This window comes from Rhinopithecus roxellana, chromosome 13 (assembly GCF_007565055.1).
Source record: "Rhinopithecus roxellana isolate Shanxi Qingling chromosome 13, ASM756505v1, whole genome shotgun sequence".
NCBI classification, from domain to species: domain Eukaryota; kingdom Metazoa; phylum Chordata; class Mammalia; order Primates; family Cercopithecidae; genus Rhinopithecus; species Rhinopithecus roxellana.
The window spans coordinates 30,876,300-30,900,363 of record NC_044561.1 but is presented as its reverse complement, the minus strand read 5'-3'; the positions used below and the strand labels follow the sequence as shown (position 1 = coordinate 30,900,363).

General features: G+C 39.0%; 1 protein-coding gene across 7 annotated transcripts in view; it reads right to left on the bottom strand.

The window, feature by feature from the left end:
* Positions 1-24,064, bottom strand: part of GRIK1 (glutamate ionotropic receptor kainate type subunit 1) — a 413,796-nt gene that overhangs the window by 138,454 nt on the left and 251,278 nt on the right. For 5 of the 7 annotated variants that reach the window (XM_010364919.2, XM_030914237.1, XM_010364918.2 and 2 more), the window contains exons 2-3: positions 19,136-19,303; positions 14,972-15,229 (exon numbers count right to left, since the gene is read on the bottom strand). The exons of 1 other annotated variant lie outside the window; for it this stretch is intronic. In XM_010364919.2, the coding sequence (XP_010363221.1) occupies positions 14,972-15,229; positions 19,136-19,303 (426 nt within the window). The remainder of the gene's footprint in view (positions 1-14,971; positions 15,230-19,135; positions 19,304-24,064) is intronic. One more of the 7 variants, XM_030914238.1, reaches the window with a different exon arrangement.

Here is a 24,064-nt window from a genome sequence, read left to right as displayed (position 1 = left end):
TCTAAATAACATGGAGAAAACATTTAAAAAGTGCATTTCGTGTACTGCAATGAACTGCTCTCTTTTTCTGTGTTGAATAGAATGTCACATCTTTCTATCATGATGACTTACATATTTATGGGATTTAAAGTTGACATACATTTTCTCACTTCTTTCATTTATTTTTATGGGAAAACATTTGCTGGATGCTCATTAGATGCCAAGCTTCATGTTAGGCCCTGAGGGTGCAAGACAACACAACCTGCTTCAGAGTCCTCACAGCCAGTAGGAGAATTTTATTCCTGCTCTCTTGAGGTAGATGGGGCATCAATTACCACTTAATTTTACAGATTATGAGCTAAGGCTGCTGCAGGCTGGAGTAACTTGCTCAAGGTTATATAGCTAATAAATGGCAGACCCAGGGATTAAGGCCAAATCCACCTTCTGATACCAAATTTAGGGCTCTTTCCTCCAAATCAGTGGCCCCTCCCAACTTTAGGATCTCTCGTCAACTGACTGAATGAAAAACTAATTAACAAACTGACTAACTATATTAATAAATAGCTATATAAGTAAACAGAGAAAGAACATTTTAGACCAGCACACAATATTAAATCCTTATTTGGTACACTAGACCATTAATAAACACCCCCCCCCCAAATGTGACCATTAACTTTTATAATTGTTTCATAAAAGAAGATATATTTTAATACCAATAGAGGAAATGGGAGAACAATTCAGTCCGAAAGACTAGTTTCTAATTGGAATAAATTTATCTTTTACAAAAAGCTCACTGTTAAACTCCTACTTTTCTCCTTTTGCCAGTATATAGGTAAATTAGCTTCAGAAAGGGGGAGGATCAGCAGATTTAAAGATTAGGGACCGAAACTGGGGGAAGAACAAAGAACAGGGAAGGAGTGAGTTTTACATTTCTCTTCCTGAAGCAATTGTTTGCTTAAGAAAAGCCTTTCTGCCTTCATTAGCAAATGATGGAGAATTTACAATTCAAAAGACACAGTAGACAAAATTTAGAGAAAGCTTTCCCTTATATTTGCATTTTGCAGCAATCCATCAGTCATTTACATTTCGTTGTAATGAGCAGTTAAAAATCATTTGCTAAACAAATAATTACTTCAGAGGAAGGACATTGATTTAGGCACAACACCTAGCTTTGCTAATCCTCCTGTGTGTGGAGTGACCCAGCCCTGCCGGGACCCCAGTTGCAGTGAATGGTAAAGGTACGTGGTATGCTGATAAGGTGAATTTTTTTCTGGCTCACTGAGATGGAGAGAATTTAAAAATAAAATGTAGATAAGAGAGAGCCAGACAAACCCAATAGAGGGACATTCAACAATAAATCTGACCTGGACTCTTTGAAAATGTCAGTGTCATATATGGCAAAAGAAAGCTGAATTGTCTGAATCAAAGGAGATGAAAGGGATTGACAACTGAATGCCATTTGTGATCCTGGGACAACTAGCAAATATATACTATTATTTTGCCAATAATAATATTAGCAAATATATATTTCTATGTATTTAGGTAACATTATTATGTTATTGTTAAGTCTTCTGTACTTGATAATTGTAGTGTGGTTGTAACAAGAAAGGTCCTTCCTAGGAAATTCATGCTAATGTATTTATAGGGAAAAAGGTCAAGATGTCTGCAGCTTACTTTCAAATGGTTCACCAGTGCTACTACTTAGTATTATTTTTATTGTCGTAGGTGTTTCTATGTTAAGAGAATGATAGAGCATTACAGCAAATGAGGCCAAATGATAATAAATGATGAATCTAGGTGAAGGGTATACAGGAGTTTATTGTACATGTCCTGCAATTTTTCTCTAAGTTCAGATCTTTCTAAATAAAAAGACAAAACGTACAGATACAAAATAATATCATAAAAGTCTCTTCCACTTGTATCCCCAAGAACGAAATTGGAAATGCAACTTTGGTTGAATAAATGCTTTACAGAAAGAAGGCTGTTTTTTTTCACATGAATTTGAGCTAAGCTCTGCATATAGATACAACTTTCAAAAATATCCAAATGGCCAATTCTAAACACTTGCTTTGGCCGCCTGTCTACTCTGTGTTCTCAGATGTGACACAGAAAAAATGCTGATTTGCATGCACATTGGGTAACTCAGGCAACAGGTGAAGCATATGGAGGAGGAAAAAAAACCTCTGCTATTTCCAGTGAGCATTGAAAATTTCCTATGCCTTCCTTTTAAGTAATAACAAACTTTGCTATTTAGATTGCCCCTTTTTATGAAGTCTGCTCCATGCCTTATAAGTAGCGAAATAAACCCTAGAATATACTTCTGAGGTGAATAGGTGTCAGTGCTATTTCACAGTGAGGAAAGTGAGGCATGGTGAGGTTAATTGTTTGGATTGGCCCTGAAAATGGGTCACAAATAGCAGGAATTGGAAGAGACCTTCAGGTCAAACTCCTCTTGACGCATGAGTCCCCTCTACACAGCCACTGCTGAACACCTCTCAGTGTGAGAAATTCTCTACCTTACACCGCAGTCCAATCCGTTTCTCAATAGCTTTAGCTATCTTTAATGAGTCTCAGTTCAAAAGAAAAGTACCTAGGTTTTCTTGAGTCTTAATCCAATGTCCTGTTTGTTAAACCATCAGTGAGTTTGATGCCATAAACATGAATGTAATAAACCACTGGGACCCAAAGATCAGGTTGCACATTTTAAACGTTAATTTCTTCTCTATTTGAACTTGGAAATATGCAAAATGGCATTTCATAAACTTGTGGGTATATTAATATACCCAAATCTAATAGGATTCTTAAGGGGATCTGTGCATCCTCCAGAGCAGAGGAAAAATCAAAACTGAAAAATGAAAATGGGTATGTGAGCGAATTACCTGCGGAAATACAACATTTTTAAAGTGCAGATCTTCATAGATAGGGTTTTTTCAGAAGTGCAACAGAGAAAGCAAGTGGGAGTCTTCCCAAAAGAAAAATTGTGTACCTTGGTTACAAAGGACCTTATAAGAAGAATCTAGTCTAAATATTCAAGAAAGTATATTGCACTCCACCAGTATATGTTGGTGCTGAATTCTCATTAAGCTTCAACAGTAGCTAAAATTAATATGCTTGGCCTGCAATACCTAAAGATTGGTTTCCTGGGCAGAGTTCTGAATGTTTAAGTAGAGTTCTGGTCAAAGAACCGAGGTGGGAGATATGAAGGGTAGAAAAAAGTGAGTCCAGAGAAAAAAAGAAGCTATAATTTATTGTTTTTTTGCTGTTGAGTTTTAAGAATGGTCCTTCCATCCTTGGGCTATTTCAAGTGGAAAGGTGGGACAGCAAGTAGCAGAAGAAGAGTTTTGGCTATCACAAGTGGTCATAACGATACAATGGGGTGAGTGGTGATGACAGAAAGTGAAAAAAGTCATTTATTTGGCACTGACTGTGTATAGCGTATCTTGCATTTCAGCTTGACTACTCATACCAAAGTTGATTTTCTTTGAGTCCAAAGTTAAGGCTTCTGTGAAGATTCTTGGTTCTGGAAGAGTATATTTATTTCTGTTTTCTATGGGAAAATGGAAGGAACTATGATACACAGAGTTTTTAAAAACTAAGTCAGTACTTAAATGCAGCTGTAAGAGCAGATACTTTACTCACTCACAGGCTGGTTGAGCACATTAACTGAGTTAATAATCTATTTAGGACAGTGCACATAGTCAGCACTCAAGAATTTAGTTACTGTTATTTTCGTGATTTTCATTTCGTGTATGTTTTCTCCCAGGGTTGATTGTTTTTTTCAATCTCTGCCGCTGTTAGGGATGCTAATCTCATTTCAAATTAATCCTTACAGTAAAGCTTGGAGACTATATTTGACGTGATGACTAACAACTCTTCACTGCAGGCTGCATTTTAGAAATCTCATGGCTGTGATGTGTTGAGAAAAATGACTTAAGTAAACAAAGATAAACTTATCAAGGTTGATGTGTTATAAATTCAGGGCTAGAGGCATCTGGTGTTCATTTCCTTGATGTATCCATCCAGTCCTATCTATAGGCTAAGGACACTCAAATTTGTGTCTCCAGCCCAGACCTGTTTTCTAGACTCTAGACTCATGTATTAACTACCTGTTCTTACCTTCATTCAGATGTCTGATAGATATCTGAAACTCAAACTTAACAGGTTAATGACTCAATTTCTGATATCATTCTTATTTCCTCAAACCAGTTCCACCTATAACCTCTATTTCAGGTAATGACAACTCCATCCTTCAGCTCAGGACAAAAAGATCAAGCTTTTATTTCTCTCTTTCTTCTTTCCTAACCTCTACTCCCTCAGGATATTATTATTATTTTGAGTTCATTTTTGATTCTTTTAATCTACACGTATGAATTAAACCATAACCTGCCTCACCAACACCATGGCATCAATATTTTCTCAGACTGGAACATGGTCTTCCTGTTTTTATCCTCCATTTAAAAATAAACTTAACATATGGCATTTGTCTTGTGTCTAAGGAATACAAAGTGTTTTTCTTGACATTTGATTTAACTGAAACACTGGGCCAAACTTTGATATTTCAGAGGAGTTTGCCATAGGAGGGAATACACTTGCTATCTTCCCTGTTAAACAGGTTAATCTCTTGAGGCAACCTGAGATGTCCCAAGTTCCTTAAGTCATTGAGTTCCTTAAATCAAAATAAGTGTCATACAGACCCAAAGGTTGTACTGGATACTCAAAAAGACATCTTAAAATAGTAGTGAAAAGATAAAATGCGTGCAGTTGAGAATATCCATGATGATGTTTGTGCAGTTTCCTAAAAGACCCTACAATGTTTGAGCAATCATTCAAACACAGTCCAATGTCACCACATAAATGAAGAAAAAGAAAAGAGGACATGGTCATATGTAATGAAAACTTTCAAGTGGGGAACACATTCAAATATCCTCTCAGATATTATGCCGGCTGTACATTAAAAATGTTTCCAGAACCTGAGCGTATCTTACTCCTCTACCGTATTGCCTCCATCTCTTCCCTGAGTTTCTAGAGGAGCCATCTGGCAGGTTGCTATGTTTCTACCTTTGCCTCTGTAGAGTGTACAGTGATTCTTTTACTCCTACTACTCTTCAAGATCAGGCTCTCCTTATCTGAGGTTTTGCTTTCCATGATTTTAGCGACCCACAGTCAATCGTGGTTTAAAAATATTAAATGGAAAATTCCAGAAATAATTCATAAGTTTTCAATTGCATGCCCTTCTGAATAGCATGATGAAGTCTTGTACCATCCTGCTCTGTCCACACGGGACGTGAATCATTTCATCACTGTTGTTATTAGTCTCTTACTGTGCCTAACTTATAAATTCAACTTTATTATAGGTATCATTCATACAAGTGCTATATATACAAACATAGAACAAGTGCTTAGGTATGTATGTATAGAAATAAACATAGCAGGCTGGGCGAGGTGGCTAACGTCTATAATCCCAGCACTTTGGGAGGCCAAGGCAGGCGGATCAAGAGGTCAGAAGTTCAAGACCAGCCTGGCCAACATGGTGAAACCCCATCTCTACTAAAAATACAAAAATTAGCTGGGCGTGGTAGCAATTACCTGTAATCCCAGCTACTGGGGAGGCTGAGGCAGAAGAATTGCTTGAACCCAGGTGGTAGAGGTTGCAGTGAGCTGAGATCGTGCCACTGCATTCCAGCCTGGATGACAGTGCAAGACTCTGTCTCAAAAATAAAATAAAATAAAAAAATAAACGTAGCATATATAGGGGTCAGTACTATCCGTGGTTTCGGGCATCCACTGGAGGTCTTGGAATGTATCCCCTTAGGATGAGTAGAGACTACTGTAGAATGTTACTCTAATCTTACCCACCCTCTGCTTAAAGTTCTTCCATGGCTTCCCATTCCAGGCAGAGCACAAGCTCCTCCAGTGGTTTACAGAGTCCTCCATGACCTACAAGGCTCTCCTCTCCGACCATCTCTTCTATCTCCCTTCCCCTCTTACTCTGATCCATCCACCCTGGCCTCCTTGCTGTTGCTCTGATGTATCAGGCACACTCTTACCTGAGACATTAGCTGTTCTCTCTGCCTAGAACCGCCTTCTCTCTCACAGTACGTGGTTCACTTCCTCAGCTCCTTGCAGCCTTTGCTCAAGCCTCATCTGTGCAATGTGACATGACCTTTAATTCTGCAAACCACATTCTGGCTTCCAGATTCTCTTCAATCTGCTCTACTTTTTCTTTCTTGCACAGCACTCACCACCGTTTAACAATTATAATCATTTTATATAGAAAGAAAAAATTGTTTATTATTCCCATAGAACCTAAGTTCCTTGAAGTCAGTGGGTTCTGTCTGTTTTATTCACTAATGTATTCCACGTGCTTAGAACAATGCCCCGTACCAATATTTATTGGTGTGTCCAATAAATATTTGTGGAATGACAGACTGACAGCATTAGTAAAGGTGAAGAAATGTATGATTTACCAGGGTGGCATCATGATGGGACAGTGCAGTGGCAATTTTGGTTTTAGAAAAACAATTTATCCAAAGTTGGGAACAACTGTATGTGCCTTCCAGGGTAACCTCTCGGGTACTGCAGGAATCCCTATCAGGACCTGCCTGTGACAGGGTGTCCCAAGCCTGGACTTGAACTCTTCCAGATCAGGCTGTTAAATATTTTGGAGAGAAATGCATTTCATCCCCTGAGAGATCTGGTGATTAAAAGTTAATTCTTTCAGTGATGCTAAAGTTGCTTCCCTCAATCCTTCATCCACTTTGCCCATGAAAGCCCAGAGGACTAGCTAAAGCTTCTATTTCATGACCCTTTAGATTTCAGTCTTCAGTAGCCATTAACTTCTATGTCCTTGTGTTTTTCCTTTGCAGCCCAAACATTTTAGTTATTTTAGACTTACTCACATACTCTGTACATGAGTATTCTCAATGTTCACATATTTATAAGGAAGTAAGGGATGACGTCGTTGTGAATTTTGGGAGGTGGGCCTATCCACAGGTAAATTTTAGAACAGGAAAGTTCCTATTTGAAGCACCCTGTTTCTTCTTTTGCTTACATAATTTTTGTCTAAATATTTAGCTTAATGGTGTCTATAACAAGAATTCAAGATGTTATTCTTCTCCCTACTCAATAAATAATGCTGGGATAACTTGCTAGCCATATGTAGAAGAATAAAACAAGAACCCTATCTTTCACCATATACGAAAATTAACTTAAGAAGAATTAAAGATTTAAATGTAAGACCTCAAACTATAAAAATTCTAGGCTGGGCGTGGTGGTTCACGCCTATAATTCCAGCACTTTGGGAGGCTGAGGCAGGCAGATCATGAGGTCAGGAGATCAAGACCATCCTGGCTAAGATGGTGAAATCTTGTCTCTACTAAAAATACCAAAAAATTAAATTAGCCAGGCATGGTGGCGGGCGCCTGTAGTTCCAGCTACTTGGGAGGCTGAGGCAGGAGAATGGTGTGAACCCGGGAGGCAGAGCTGCAGTGGGCCGAGATCACACCACTGCACTCCAGCCTGGGAGACAGAGCGAGACTCTGTCTCAAAAAAAAAATTCTAAAGAAAACCTAAGGAATACCATTCTGTACATTGTTTTTGGCAAATACGTCATGACTAAGTTCTCAAGAGAAATTGCAACAAAAACAAACACTGACAAGGGAGACCCAATTAAACTAAAGAGCTTCTGCACAGCAAGAGAAATTATCAACAGAGTAAACAGACAACCCACAGAATGGGAGAAAATGTGTGCAAACTATGCATCCAACCAAAGTCTCATATTCAGAATCTATAAAGAACTGAAATCAACAAACAGAAAAATAACCCCATTAAAAAGTGGGCAAAAGATGTGAACAGACACTTTTCAAAAGAAGACACACAAGTGGCTAAAGAACATATGAAAAAGTGCTCATCATCACAGATCATCAGAGAAATGCAAATAAAAATCACAAGCAGTCACAACAGCTATTATTAAAAAGTCAAAAGACAACAGATGTTGGTGAGGCTGTGGTGAAAAGGGAACACTTATATACTGTTGGTGAGAATTTAAATTTGTTCAGCCACTGTGGGAAGCATTTTGGAGATTTCTCAAAGAACCTGAAACAGAACTGCCATTTGGCCCAGGAATCCCATTACTGGGTATATATCCAAAAGAAAATCATTCTTCCAAAAAACCCACAAACTCAGATGTTCATTACAGCACTATTCACAATAGCAAAGTCATGGAATCAACCTAGATGCCCATCAGTGGTGGATTGGATAAAGAAAATGTGGTACATATACACCACGAAATACTATGCAGCCATAAAAAAGAATAAGCTCATGTCCTTTGCAGCAACATGGATGCAGCTGGAGGCCATTATCCTAAGTGAATTAACACAGGAACAGAAAACCAAATGCCCATGATCTTACTTATAAGTGAAAGCTAAACATTGGGTACACATGGACACAAAGATAGAAACAATAGACACTAGGGACTACTAGAGGAGGCAGCAAGGTCTGAAAAAGTACCTATTGGTAACTACCTGTGCTCACTCTCTGCATGGGTGACAGGATCATTTGTACTCCAAACCTCAACATCATGCAATATACCCATGCCACAAACCTTCATATGTACCCTTTAATCTAAAACAAAAGTTGAAATTATTAAATATTGTCCTTTTAGATATTTACATATGCAAATCCTCCATGGTATGAAAGGCTTAATGGTAGGGTTCAGCACAGTGCTACCAGGAAAGAGTTATTTTGGCAGGGCCTTTGCACTGGCTGTTCCCTCTGCCTGATGTCTGAAATGCTCTCCCCCAGGTATCTACATGATTTGTTTTTTATCCTCTTTAAATTTTTACTCAAATGGTATTTTCTAGAGCACTTCCCTGGTATTCTTACACAAAATTGTAAATCCCATCTCTACTGTCAGTCTCCCAAATACCATTTGCTGCTTTATTTTTCTTCATAACATTTTCTACTACCTATCATACTAAATATTTACTATATATTTTGTTCAATAGAGAAACAGACTGTGGATTCCATGAAGTCAGATATTTTGTGTGTGTGATTTATCCCCAGTATTTAGGATAATGCCTGGCAGTAAATATCTATGAAACAAGGGAATCTATCATATCTATCTATCTATCTATCTATCTATCTATCTATCTATCTATCTATCTATCATCTATCTACACTTTATCATTTATCTATTTAGCTGTCAACTATATTCACTATTTATCAACTCGCTATCTAATTGATCATCTACCTATCATCTATCTATCTAATCTATCATCTGGTTATTTATATATATCTATCTAATCTATCATTTACCTATCAGCTGTTAGTTGGTGCAAAGTCATTGCAGTTTTTGCCACTACTTTTAATAGTAAAAACGAAATTACTGTTTTTTTTTTTTTTTGAGATGGAGTCTCGCTCTGTCACCTAGGCTGGAGTGCAGTGGTACGATCTCGGCTCACTGCAAGCTCCGCCTCCTGGGTTCACGCCATTCTCCTGCCTCAGCCTCCCGAGTAGCTGGGACTACAGGCGCCCGCCACCACCCCCGGCTAATTGTTTTTTTCGTATTTTTAGTAGAGACAGGGTTTCACCGTGTTAGCCAGGATGATCTCGATCTCCTGATCTCCTGATCTGCCCGCCTCGGCCTCCCAAAGTGCTGGGATTACAGGCGTGAGCCACCGCGCCCGGCTGCAAAAACGCAATTACTTTTACACCAACCTAATATCTACCTATAATGATCTATTTTCATTTTTTTTTTTTTTTTTTTTTTTTTTTTTTTTTTTTTTTTGAGACGGAGTCTCACTCTGTCGCCCAGGCTGGAGTGCAGTGGCCGGATCTCAGCTCACTGCAAGCTCCGCCTCCCGGGTTTACGCCATTCTCCTGCCTCAGCCTCCCGAGTAGCTGGGACTACAGGCGCCTACCACCTCGCCCGGCTAGTTTTTTGTATTTTTTAGTAGAGACGGGGTTTCACCGTGTTAGCCAGGATGGTCTCGATCTCCTGACCTCGTGATCCGCCCGTCTCGGCCTCCCAAAGTGCTGGGATTACAGGCTTGAGCCACCGCGCCCGGCCAATGATCTATTTTCTATCATCTATCCTCTATCAATCATTCATCGTTTATTTACCTACTGTCTATCATCTACCTATCATCTGTCTATTAATATCTGTCTATCATCTATCATGATCTATTATCTATCTATTATATATGTATCTATTTATCTATCTGCCTACCTGTTTATCTCCTTGTCTGTCTGCCTGCCTGCCTATCTAATAGCTAAAAGAGTATGCACTAAGACATTATCTGTGATAGTTTTTCTGGATATTTTTGTTTATGTCCTTAAACTTTTCTCCATTTTAACATTTTCTAAAGAAAGCAATCTTCTTTTTAAACTATATAAAAATAAAACTTTCAAACAATATATTGCAGAAGCCATTTAGATCTCAGGAAAGGGCAGCCACAGTACAGAGTATGCAGGTATGTGCTGTCTTGACTATTTTCCCCAGCATTTCAGAAAATATCACCTGAACCAAATGAATATAAACTTTGGGCCAGTTTAGTTAGGGACAAGTTAAAGTAGAGAAGAGAGACAGACAAAACTATAAAGTAGGTTTTTCTTAATCATTCACAAAATAAAAGCTAAGCAGAATAGGTGGTGTTTTGTTTTTGTGTTTTTTTGCTTTTTTTTTTTTTTTAAAATGTTTTGCCACTGAAATTTGAATTAGCACTTGCTTATTTGGATTCAGCTGTCTATGCTGACTGTGTAGGTAATCACCTAACCAAGCATAAGAAAACACTTTGAAATCTCACTCTCTGTGGCATGCAATATTCAACACTTTTGTTGTCTTTTAAGAGAACCAAACTTAAAATGTGCTATAATTAGTTTAAAGTAAGAAACAGCATTTTAAGTCATTACTAGCCATTAACACTGTTGGGGCTCAGAACATGACACCCCAAAGTATGGCACCTTGGCATCTGACTACTTTGAACTGAAAAAGACTGGAAAGGAGGTCTCAGAAACAAGGTCTTTCTGACTTTCTCCTAACCCCCAGCATCATACCCCTTTTAATCCCCTGAAGTGAGTCATAGAAAGCAGAATTTCCCTTCCCCAAGTGAAGCATAGAAACTAGAACTCCTCTCCCCCAAAGCAAGATATAAGATCTAGAAAGATTCTCTTTTCCCTTGAAGACTCTCATTTCGTAGGGGTCCTGCCCCAGACTCAGGAGGAAGGAATACTGCACAGAGAGGCTAAGAAGAATCCGAACACACAGGCCTTGCTGGGCCTTTCCCCTCAGTCAACTATCACTAGATTCTACCCTTTTGTCCAGTCACATTTCCACATGTTGTTCATTCGTCATTGAATCTAAGCATAGACATAGACAGTTTTCCCTAGGTCTTTGGTCTTCATTTCTGAAGCCTCCTGAGTCAGGTAAAACTTTGATTAAACAAATTTGCTATGATTTTCTCTTGTTAACCTGTCTTTTGTTACAGGAATGTCAGTTGTGATCGTTATGATGGGTGAGGAAAGGCATCTGTTCCCCCAACACCTCTTTGAAAATTTGTTTATCCAATGAACCAGAATATCACCTGGCAAATCCCACAGAGATAACAAGACATGGCACTGACACGTATTGATGAGGAAGCCAGGCGGGCCAGTGAGGAGGAAAGAAGAGCATGAAAACCCAGACACCAAAGTGAAGGAGTTGTGGACGTGAGCTGAAACCACTTCATAGGTGCACAAAATTACAATCTTAGTTTTTGGCTTAGTTGTCTTATCTTTTAAGGCTCTAGCAGGGGTGAATTAGAGCCAAAAGGCCAAACTTAGCCCAGCATATATTTTTGCAACCTTTATGGTTTATTGGAACACACTGGGTCTGTATGGTTTATTGGAACACACTGGGTCTGTTCATTTACATATTGTCCGTGTGCTTGCTTGTTACTTTGTCAGAGTGGAGTAGTTTTGACTAAGACCCCAGTGGCGGTAAAGCCTCAGCACTTGGCTCTTCACAGAAAAAGTTTGCTGATTCCGGCTCTCCAGGAATGGCTGTGGGTGCATTTCCCTGAGATGGGCTTTGAGAAGGCAGAAACTGCTGAATATGCCGCACACTGCGGTTGAGGCTCAGCTTCTCAGCTCTTTTTGCTGTGTGTCAAGTGATAACCAGGTTTCCACCAGGGTCTAATGAATCATGAGAGGAGGTCGAATGGGCAGCAATTTCTCATTGCCCGGGGTCGCCTCTGGGTGTGCGAATCAGCGACAAGTGGGTGACTAACGGGAAGGACATCCAGAAAAGAGAGAGAAGAGAGATGAGGCGAGACGAAACTTTACTCCTCCTAAGAGTTCTCCAGAGTCTTTTGACATTTTAACTTCTAGAGGACAGAATTCTGCTTGCTAGTATTTAGCGAATTGAATTTTGTCCTTAGAGACGTGCTCACTACTCCCATTTACTTCAATGGGAGTAATGGGCCATTTGGTCCCTCGACATCTGTGTTGGCTTCAGGCTATTTAACAAACTCCTAAACAAATCCCAATAAAGTGCTCTTTAATGGGTACTTAATTCTGGTGTAGGGGCGGGTGCTAAGCATACCTAAGTCCTTTCTTTTCTTTCAGGTTTACTAAGTTTCCTCCTTTTTATGGTGTGATAATCACTACAAGCAAGAACCCTGAGTCAAGCAGTATAAAAATCCACTCAGAGTCACAAGGCTTCTGCTTTTATTGATCTCAGTTGACCTGTTCATTCTCTGGGATCCAATTTAATGGCTCAATTGATTATTCATCTACATTTTTAATGTCTTTGTGGGCAAAAATCATTTTAACATGAATCATCTCTCACTTAAGGGGCGACATATCAAATCATTTTGGATTGTTGATTTCAACAAGTATTTATTGTGTCACTGAGCACGGGTGAACTTGACAAAGATGAAAAGGACATTTCAGTTTCTTGTGGAAGATGATGGAAATAATAGCTTGGTGTTTGCTTTGCAAAATGGATGTCACATATGTGTGGCTCACCTGATGTCAGAGAGTGGTTAGAATATCAAGTTTTCTGTCATTTACTTACTAATTATATTTTGTCTAAATACAGTTTGAAATCTACAATGCCAACATCTTTAGTTGAACTCTTTCCTAAATTAAATCCAGGAGTTTCAATATTATTCATTGATATGTTTTCATTTTAGATGGTCCAACTTTGCTGTAGAAATGGTGAGAGATGATTATACCACAGAGATCACAACATAATGAGATGTAGCTTGATTTTATGAGCTCACGAAATTTCCTGTTTAGCAAAAGTAGGAAACATGCAAGATCTAACCACACTTATGTTTACAACGTGATATTCTTTTTCAAAACCCTTTAAAATATCCATGTGGATTTGATTAGATAATGATTTCTTCCTTCACAGCAAGCAGGTAAAGTTCTAAAACTATGGCTGCTTGTAGCTTATTATTCTTAATAGGACTGTTTCGAATACAATATTTATAAAATATATACCCAGTCACTTAGAATCTTCACTTCTTTCTAAATGAGATGAGGCACAAGAAAATACATAAGTGCATATTTCCAACCACACTCGTCACTTTTATCTGACAGTATAAAATGGAACCAGAATTTAACACCAAAGAGGAGGCATGTAGTCATCCTTTGAGGAATAGTAAGTGCTAGTGCTTGGTGAAAGGGGCAGTGAAAAGTGAAATCGTATTGCAAAGTTTGACAGTGTTTCACTTTACTAATTTTCACCTGTAATTTTTGTAGCCTTATTACCAAATGTGTAGATCAAAGAAAGCAACTCATTTCAACTCTTGGAGAAAAGAAAAATCAGACAATCAATGGTATTATTCTAGCCATATGGAATTACTAAACTCTTTCCTCTATGTCAGGCTTATGACAGTAGCAGGTTATAAACATAAAAATAAGATGAAATTCGGATGCTTAGAAATTTCCAGTCTTACAGACATGTAAACAGATATTTGAAATATAACTTGGGATTCAGTGCTTTTGCTTCCAAAGTGCTAGTGAACCCTCTGGTAGTCTCAGGGAGCTTTAAGGAAGAGGGAAATTTGCGTGCGGTCGTGGAGAATGAGGGAGTTCATCACCGTGAAGGTCGTGCAAAGGATCATACACAGCGAGGGGCCAGCCTCAGAAAACAGGAGTCAGGAGAATGTGGGGATATTGAAGAAAAGACAAACTTTCCATCATAACTCATGTGAGAATATAGGCAATGAGGGAAGCTAGTGCCTGGGTTAATGAAAATGAAAATGGCTGGATGATGAAGAGTTTTGAATTAGAAGGAATTCAACTTTATTATGTGGACAATGGAGGGTCACTGCCCGACTTTAAATAAAAAGGGGCCTGAACAATAAGCAGAAAGCAGAGGGGAGGTGCCAGTAAAGTAAAGTTCAAATGGGGGTGGGTCAGAGAAAGTGGCTGATGAGGACTGGACTCCAAGCAGCCATATTTCCATCCTGCACCCTAAACAGGCATGTGGAGAATGCAAGCTTTACTCAGCCCTCATCACCAGGGATTCATAGTCCCTTTCCCATGAAATAATCCACTCTATTGCTACAACCTGTAAATGAATTCCTCTTTGTTAACTTACATAGAAACTTTTCTAAACATTTACATAGCTACTTATCAAGTTGGAATCACATTTCATGGTCATTTTCAATTGTGTTCATAGTCTTATTAGAGCTGGGAAAATGAAAATACATATTTAATATTGTGATTGGATTATAACCCATCCCGATAAGGTGATATTTCTTTTTTAAAAAACGTTGCTCTGTATTTGATGATAAAAGAATCATTAGAAAGGATCAACAAACAAAAATAAATGTGAATTATATACACATGCATTGTTAAATTACTTTAGAATATTCAGTTAGCTTTATATAAAAGAGCATTTTTGTGCGCTCCACCTGATGAGTTTAATGACTATTTGATACTTTTGTTCTCTTTGTTCAGAGCAGACACGGTCAGGTGAGGTCTTGGGTGAGTCCCATACCTGTGCTGTCTTCATACACCACGGTCACTGTTTTCCAGTTGTAATAGAGGACCAGATCCAGAATCGCCCTGCTGATAGCTGCATAATCTGGGTAAAGGTTGATGTAAAACAAATCTTTGTTGTCCACCGAGGGGTGTTTCCAGCGAGTCTGTATGTGTGGAACTTCGAGAGCATTGCAAATAGACTGCACAGCACTGACAGAGGAGCTATGGGAAGGGCCAAAGAGAGCAGCCACACCAAGAGCCAGCTGGTCACATGCTGATGCCCAACGACGAGGAGATGATGGGGAGGGAAGGCAGGGAAAGGGGGAGAGAAAAAGAGAGTTCTATGAGTTTAAGTTTTTCATTCATGATTCCTCTTTTTAATGCAACTATGGAAAAATCTTTTATAATCCCTATATTGAGGAAATATACTTGGTCCAACTTCCAACTTTCTTGAGCTACTAATATGATGATAGATGTAAACTTAGAACTGATTAGCAATATACCACAAGACCAACTCCCTGCTGGTCTCACTTTATTACCTTTGATCAGATGGAGTCTAAATCCCTTGCTTCGTATGGTATTACCTGAAAGCACTTCTAGTTACCAACAAGTCCTTTGCCAGATGAATGTTGTATGAATTAAGTTCTGTCATGCAGCAGGGTGGCATTGAAAATATTAATGTGGCTACAAAATTCAGAAGACAGAACCTCTGGTTACCCCAAAGTGCTTTAGCTCCTATCTTTCCAAAACTCAGAAAGAAGTTCCAGACTAATGAAATACTGCTAAAGGATGTTCATAAGCAGTGCTGATGTCTAACTAATTTTCAAATAATGAAATAGCATAGCCCAAAGGGATCTTAGAAGACATTTTGTCTAATCCACTCATTTCATAGACAATGGACACAGTGATGGCCACTGGATGGGAGCTTCAGCTCAACGTCAGGCCTCTTTCTACCCCAGTGTCGGCAGACAGGTAGCCTAAATAAATCAAGTCAGTATCTATTGAAAAATTTACTTATAAATGTATTTTTCTCATTATAAGAATATAAGCACCCACTGAGAGAATTTAGAATATTTAAAATGTAAGGATAAAAGGGCCCTGTGATTAATCCTATCATTTTGGAAAAATATCTATTAATATTTGGGAAAATTAGAATCATTATATAAATACAGTTTGATGCATTGCTTTCTTTGTTCAACGCCATAGCATGTCTTTTCTTTCAAGTCATTACAAATTCTCCTAAAGCATATTTTTAGTGTCTGTAGAATAGACCATTGAATAGGTGTGTCATCATTTATTTAAGCATTCCTACAATATAAAACATTTGGCTCATGCCTGTAATCTTAGCACTTTGGGAGGCTGAGGCAGGCAGATCACTTGAGGTCAGGAATTCGAGACTTGCCTGGCCATCATGGTGAAACCCCATCTCTACTAAAAATACAAAAATTAGCCAGGTGTGGTGGTGTGCACCTGTAGTCCCAAGTACTTGGTTGGCTGAGGCACAAGAATTGCTTGAACCCGGGAGGCGGAAGTTGCAGTGGACTGAGAGAGCACCACCGAACTCCAGCTGGGGTGACAGAGTGAGACTCTGTTTCCAAAAGCAAACAAACAAACATCCCCCAAAACATTTAAGCTGCTCCTAATTTTTGGCTACTCTAAATAATACTATAACACTTACCTTAGCTCTTATATTTTTCTCTGCATCTTATGCTACTTTCTAAGAGTAGATTTCCAGAAGTCAAGTCACCAGTTATAATTAAGGGGTATAGATAGTTTGAAGTCATTTGAAACATATTAACCAAATGCCCTTCCAGAAAGATTGGGGCGGTTTGCCCTCTACAACTGTGTAAAATAGTGCCTATTAATCTTATGTTGGTAGGAATTAAATAAAAGCTTAAACACACTTTCAAATTTATATTTTAATTCTACGAATTTAGAACTGTCATCAGATAATTAAATATCAAATTCGCTAAATTAATACATCCATTGTATTTAATAATATCATTCTGCAAATAAAAATAGTTAGAAAAATGATATGGCTCTATAGCTACCTGACATAATTCAGACAGAATCACTGATACAGCTTTGACAGCTATATTGCAGGTATCTATGGAACAGCATATGTTTACAAGGAAAACTTTCTGGTACTCTGCTCTTTGGTGGTGAATTACTGCATGAACTATGAAGATGTACAGTTTTATGCATTGTGTGCTGGGAGTGTAAATTGTCATTGTCTTCAGAAGCTTATTTTCAGGTTATGTTTTCATTATTTAGCCAGATAAAACGAGAGTATGGGAGTGTGTGAACTGTTGTTCTATCCAGCATAAGCAATGGATTGAGATTCCTGTTAATATTTAGCTCTGGGATACTAATATTACTTGACAGAAAAATCAATCCTTTTGAATTCTGTTTGCCAGCAAATTACCAGTTTTAAGAAGCCCTGGGGGTGTTTAATTGACAAGTATGCCAGGTACTTCAGATCACAGGAAAGCTTTCAATTTTTATGTGGCTTAGAGTTTCATTGCTAAACGTGGTTGGCTTTCTACAGTATTTGCTCAACAATGTGTATGAGCATTTGTGTCTGTTTGCATAGGTGTGTGTGTGTAAGAGAGAGAGAGATGGAAGAAAGAAAAGTGATAGATCTGTCTCTACATTATAGAGATAATTTATGTGAGGATAGCTTGGAAACTTTAAAATTCTGTATAAATACACAGTTTCATTATTTGTCCATAGACAATTTTGAACTATAGCGTATCTCAAAGTACATCTTGAAAAAGAAAATATTTTTATAGTTAAGTCCTGCCATAGATATAAAAAGATTATGTTGTTAATTTTTGTTTTGTTTTGTTTTTGAGACAGAATCTCGCTGTGTCACCCAGGCTGGAGTGCAGTGGCGCAATCTCAGCTCACTGCAAGCTCCACCTCCCGGGTTCACGCTATTCTCCTGCCTCAGCTTCCCAAGTAGCTAGGACCACAGGCAGCTGCCACCACACCCGGCTATTTTTTGTTTTGTTTTGTTTTGTATTTTTAGTAGAGACGGGGTTTCACCATGTTAGCCAGGATGGTCTCGATCTCCTGACCTCATTAACCACCCGCTTCGGCCTCCCAAAGTGCTGGGATTACAGGCATGAGCCACTGCGTCCTGCTATGTTGTTAATTTTTTATCTGTGCTCCTAAGGAAATAAGTTTTATATTTTGTTTGCAAAGAACACTGGAATTCTTGCAGAAGGCTGTGTCAGGTGGACACAACCTATGATCTAACTAGATTAATTCTATGTGGAAACAACCAGCATTTAGTTACCTGGAAATCAGCATAAATATGGTGTTCATTGTATCTCATGTATTTGTGTGTATTTAGCAGGCAAGGATTCCCCTCTGAGGCAAAGAACCCTTCCTAATCTGGGGTGATGAGTAGCCTTTGTTTTCACATAAGCACATTTATTTAGTGACTCGATAGTGTCCCTGTCAGAAGCCACCCCTCAACTATATAGAATGTGGTCTTACTTCAAAGACTTTCCTAGAATTGTCCATAAGATGTCTAAACAAACCCCACTATTCTGAATGAATCTTTCTGTGAGAGAAACCTTGTAGTCGACATATGAATTAGATTATTTTTTAGGCTAGGCACTTGGCTTCAGTTCAGAAGAAAAAGAGGATCAGATACAGACATTGCTCTCACAGGGTTAATCTTCATATTTCTATGATTTTGTGGAAAAGAGTAAAAAAAAAGTTGAGAGGATGCTAGGTAAACTCAGTAGTGTACAACCTGTTAAAATTCAGGGTGTCAGTTATGTGTGTCCTGGGCATTTCCACATGCTCAGTGGATGTGACCTTCCGCAATGTTTTATTTGACTGCACCGCACGATTTCATGGTGGTATCTCAGCTTCAGGAAAGAAAAACAGATCAAGCTTGACATTTTCCATTCACAGCTGAACTAGTTAATCATAGAGTAGAGGGCACTGAAGGGTAAGCTCATCAGAAAGGCCCAGAAAACAGTGCTCGGCAACGTCCATTAGGTTAGTTCAGATTGCATTGATCAGTGACATCAAAGACCCAGATTCCCCGCAACCCATTTGCACAAAGATGTCTGCTTTAAAAGAGGGCAGGTAGCAAAAAGAAGGTGACTTGCAGAGCAGACACATCACCCAAAGAAGCTTTTAAAAGTGGGAAAATAGTTACCTCTCCGTGAGGCTTCAAAACTATCAAAAAGGTTAATTCTCTGGATGTCATAGGTTAATGTGGTGTTAGGCATCAGGGTTCGGTTTCTGTTAATGCTGGTGACTGCAAACTTGAAAGCTAATTCTTCAACATTAACAGGCTCATTTTCCACTGTTTCAAAAATCCCTCCTGCAGAAGCAAAAAGAGACGCATGAGAAGCATTAGTCACATGGTTCACATGTAATTTTTTTTTTTTTTTTTTTGAGATGGAGTCTTGCTCTGTCACCCAGGCTGGAGTGCAATGGCGTGATCTTCGCTCACTGCAACCTCCGCCTCTGGGTTCAAGCGATTCTCCTGCCTCAGCCTCCCGAGTAGTTAGGATTGCGTGTGTGCACTACCATGCCTGGCTAATTATTGTATTATTAGTAGAGATGGGATTTTACCATGTTGGCAAGGCTGGTCTCGAACTCCTGACCTCAAGTGATCCACCCTCCTCGACTTTCCAAAGTTCTGGGATTACAAGCATGATCCACCGCGCCCGGCCAGTAAAAAGGATGCAAATATATGAATAAAAGACCCCAAATGATAAAAAAGGAATAGTCAGAGCAGATCCTAAATCCAGGGCTAAAAGTGAAGTTTATCAGCATGTGCCACATGCGGATAAATAGCACTAACTGCATATGTATGCTTAAGATTTTAAATCCAGTGTTGGACTGTATACCATCTCTCAGATAGCAAATGTATTCCAAAAATTTAGTGGCATAAAAGTGTAACTGATAATATGGCAGAGAGCGATTTTCTGTGATGTGGACAAGAATTGCATCGTGCTTGACCTAAACATAATTTGAGTTGTATCCTTGTAGGATCATTCTTCTTCAGAATGAAGATCTTTCTGTTCAGAAGCCTGCATTCCAGACTCTAAGGGGATCATGCAGAGTTGATGGGATCAAAATGACACATACATACTGTTAGATTTTTCAGGATAAAAATGTCCTATTTTGTGCTTCATGGCTCAGAATTCTGAGATCATATCCCAGTACTTTCCAAAGTGCATGAGAATATTCAAAAAACTATTTTTTCTTTCTTTTCTTTTTTCCTTTTTTTTCTTTTCTTTTTAGAAACTGTTTAGTCCAAAGCAAACCTGCATCTGGCAACTAGAGAAATACGTCCCTTCACTGAGCATGTACCAGGTGGGCTCTGGTGTCTTAAACATGAGGACCTCACTGCAAGCAACAGTAACAAATATTAGTGTTTAAAGCCTCATCAGAGAATGTAGCTCTGATTTTGCTTGAGACATTGACGTTTGATAGAGGCAATGTAAGTGTTGCTGACTGTACAGTTCTTAAACGCTTTTTGAGAGATGTCCTAGAATTATTAATAGACACAGGATCTACAGTGGAAGCTTTCTTAACCCATCTCCATTTAAGTTACTCCTTGGTTGACCAACACTCCTCATTTCTTTTAAAAACACATGTTAACTGATGCTCATGGAATGCTGAGTACTTCTAACTAGCAGGCTGATACATACATTATTTATTTATTTATTTTTGAGACAGAGTCTCACTCTGTCACCCAGACTGGAGTGCAGTGATGCTATCTCAGCTCACTGAGACCTCCACCTCCCTGGTTCAAGTGATTCTTCTGTCTCAGCCTCCCGAGTAGCTGGGATTACAGGCACGTGCCACCACGCCCAGCTAATTTTTGTATTTTTAGTAGAGATGGGATTTCACCATATTGGCCAGGCTGCTCTCGAACTCCTGACCTCATGATCCACCCTCCCCGGCCTCCTAAAGTGCTAGGATTACAGGCATGAGCCATTGTGCTGGGATTATGGGCGTGAGCCACTGTGCCTGGCCTATTTTTTATTTTTTTATTTTTTGAGATGGAGTCTTGCTCTGTTGCCCAGGCTGGAGGGCAGTGTTGCAATCTTGGCTCACTGCAACCTCCGCCTCTCGGGTTGAAGCGATTCTCCTGCCTCAGCCACCTGAGTAGGTGGGATTACAGGTGCGCACCACCATGCCTGGCTAATTTTTGTATTTTTAGTAGAGATGGGATTTCACCATATTGGCCAGGCTGCTCTCGAACTCCTGACCTCATGATCCACCCTCCCCGGCCTCCTAAAGTGCTAGGATTACAGGCATGAGCCATTGTGCCTAGCCCAGGCTGCTATTTTTTATCTATTCTCACTATTGAGTGATCCCTTACCAAAAGTCAGTTGTAGGTTTTTCCCAACTTGTCTACTCTAGATTGATTTACAAGTGTTCTAAGTTCTCTCTCCATTCAAAGCGGGAAAAAAAAAAAAAAAAAGAATATAAAAAAATCTGAAACGAAAATCACAATCACCCATCATGCGCATCATTTATGTGCATTCTTTGTTAGAAAGTGAACTCCAATGGACAGACTCTAATTCAAAGAAACTACCCTGATCCTACTTTGAAAGAAAAGCAATAAACAAATACACATCTGTAATGTTCCTGCTGTACTGACTTTATTAAATAACTAACTACAGTGTTGGGTTGTGAAAGCTAAGATGGTTTATAGTGAATTATTTTGGTTCCTTTTGGAAATATTTCTGGCTTTTGTAGGCAGATAATATGAGGCATTCAGGTATAGATAATTTCCCTGTCTTCTGAGAAATCATAGTTGAAAACTATATGATGATACAACTACTATGGACCCGCAAAAACTAAAAATTAAAAAAAGGAAAATTACATGACAGAGTTATTTGGTAATGTTAAGCTTTACCTAAGGAGCCATTTAAGACCACTATTTGAAATGAACGTAAGGAAAAATGTTGCTGTTCAAGTGAATTTGTGTTTTACTTTTGTCAGACAATGGTAGGGAGAGACTTTGGAGTTGATTTTCAGTTCCTCTCAGAACTGTTGGTGGATGCTGAACAGTGAGGTGACAAGATGACACAAAAGACACTTGATCACCAGGAGGTGGACGTAAGGCCGTCTCACTGCCACCATCTAGGTGACCCATACAGAGGGCTTCCTGGTGACAGGGCTTCCACGGTGATGATTAGCAATTACTTATTTACTTGTCTATCTCCTCAATCCCACAGGGAGAGCCCACATGGAGAGAGACTGTGTCTTACTCAGAATCAGCATCCTTGGGGAGACCAAGGCATCTTTAGGATGTTGAGGCTGCAACTATTTAGGGGAAAAGTCAATCACTGGCGTGGATGTGAGTACCATTAATCTGTATAGGGTAGGCTGCTTGGAGGAAACAAGTACCTGAATAGGAAGCAGAAATTCTGAACTTTGAAACCTGATCTACCTACTTCCTCTTTGAGGAGGATTTTTAAGTATCAGAAATAAAATTATTACAAAATAGCTCTTTTACATATGTTTAATTACACTTCGTAACAGTCAACACAGGAGGATTTTTTCCATTTTTATAAACGAAAAAGTGAACAGGAAGATTACGCATTATATCCTGCTTATTCAAAGTCACAGTATTGTCTGGGACTGACTCTGGTATCTGAATCTCCAAAAAATGTAAATGTTTTCATTTCATCAAGTTATTTCTGTTGTTCTTTGTCTCATACATGTGGGCCAATAGTGTTGTCTTGCTTCCCTTGGAGAATTGCTCTATAAAGCAAATGAGAAAATGTAATCAAAGTGCCCCGAAAACTCAAAAATTCCCTTGAAATATTTTTTTTATTATTGTACCTGGATATTGGAAATAAAAAGAGGAGTTGGCACCAACTGGTGAACTGACTACTCGCCTCAAAACTATTCTTTCGCTATATAGCTGTCTATCACATAAAGCCAAATGAACCTGGGTTTAAGGGAATTACAAGTGTTTTCATTATGTGCTTGGGTAGTGTGCAGGTGAACTGTTTTGTCACTTTCAGAGAAATTTTTTTTTCATTTTTTCACCAGGTGTCATTAGCTTAAGACCCCATCACACTCTCTTTCTCCAAGAGAGGGTTGCTGATAAATGCCAGAGAGCTACTGTGGTACGAGGTATATAGAAAGCTGGTGAAGTACCAAAAAGTGAGATCTGACAGAAACAGGAGAAAGGCATTAACAGGAGTCAGACCATTACCTCGTATGTGGGCAGACTGTTTAGTATTAGCCACTTCCTCCCTCCTTCTCCTCCCCATAGCTTCAGATACAACAAAACGGGATGTAGAGTCTTTAATAAGAAGAATAAAGGGGCACACACGTTGGAGCCCTTGCATAATTTCCTCCTTCTGTCTTTCCTTCTCTCCTTCTTGTTCTCTCTCTCCCTTTCTTTTTTCCTCTCTTTTCTTTCCTCTCTTTTCTTTCTTTTCTTTTCTTTCTTTCTCTTTCTTTCTTTCTTTCTTTCTTTCTTTCTTTCTTTCTTTCTTTCTTTCTTTCTTTCTTTCTTTCTTTCTCTCTCTCTCTTTCTTTCTCTTTCTTTCTTTCTTTCTTTCTTTCTTTCTTTCTTTCTTTCTTTCTTTCTTTCTTTCTTTCTTTCTTTCTTTCTTTCTTTCTCTCTCTCTCTCTCTCTCTCTCTCTCTGCCTCCCTCCCTTCCTCCATTCCTCCCTTCCTCCCTTTTTACTTCTTTTATCTAATAATTGTGAGTGTGAGCTATGAATGAGACATCTGAAGACTTTAGGGGGTCTTCATATTGTGAACCTCTGACCTCATTCATTTGGAGGCCCATCGGTTTGAGACAAGAAATCCCTATCTTGTTCATCTCTCTGTTCCTCTTCCTCTCCCTCTCTCTCATTTGAGCTGAGCTGACTTCTACTCCTAACAATGCAGTGGACCATGGAAGGATTAGGAAATTGAAATAAAAATCTAGCTTAGGCTCAAGGAAGAGAGGCAAAGCTGCCGCCTCCCCTTATATTTTTGAAATTTCTCAAGCCAGGGCAGTGGGTGAAGGGAGAAAGCAGGACTCTGAGAGCTCAGGATGAAGAACAAGCTTTTTCATTCTGCTATAATTCTTGAGAAAAGTAGAGCATGGCAGAT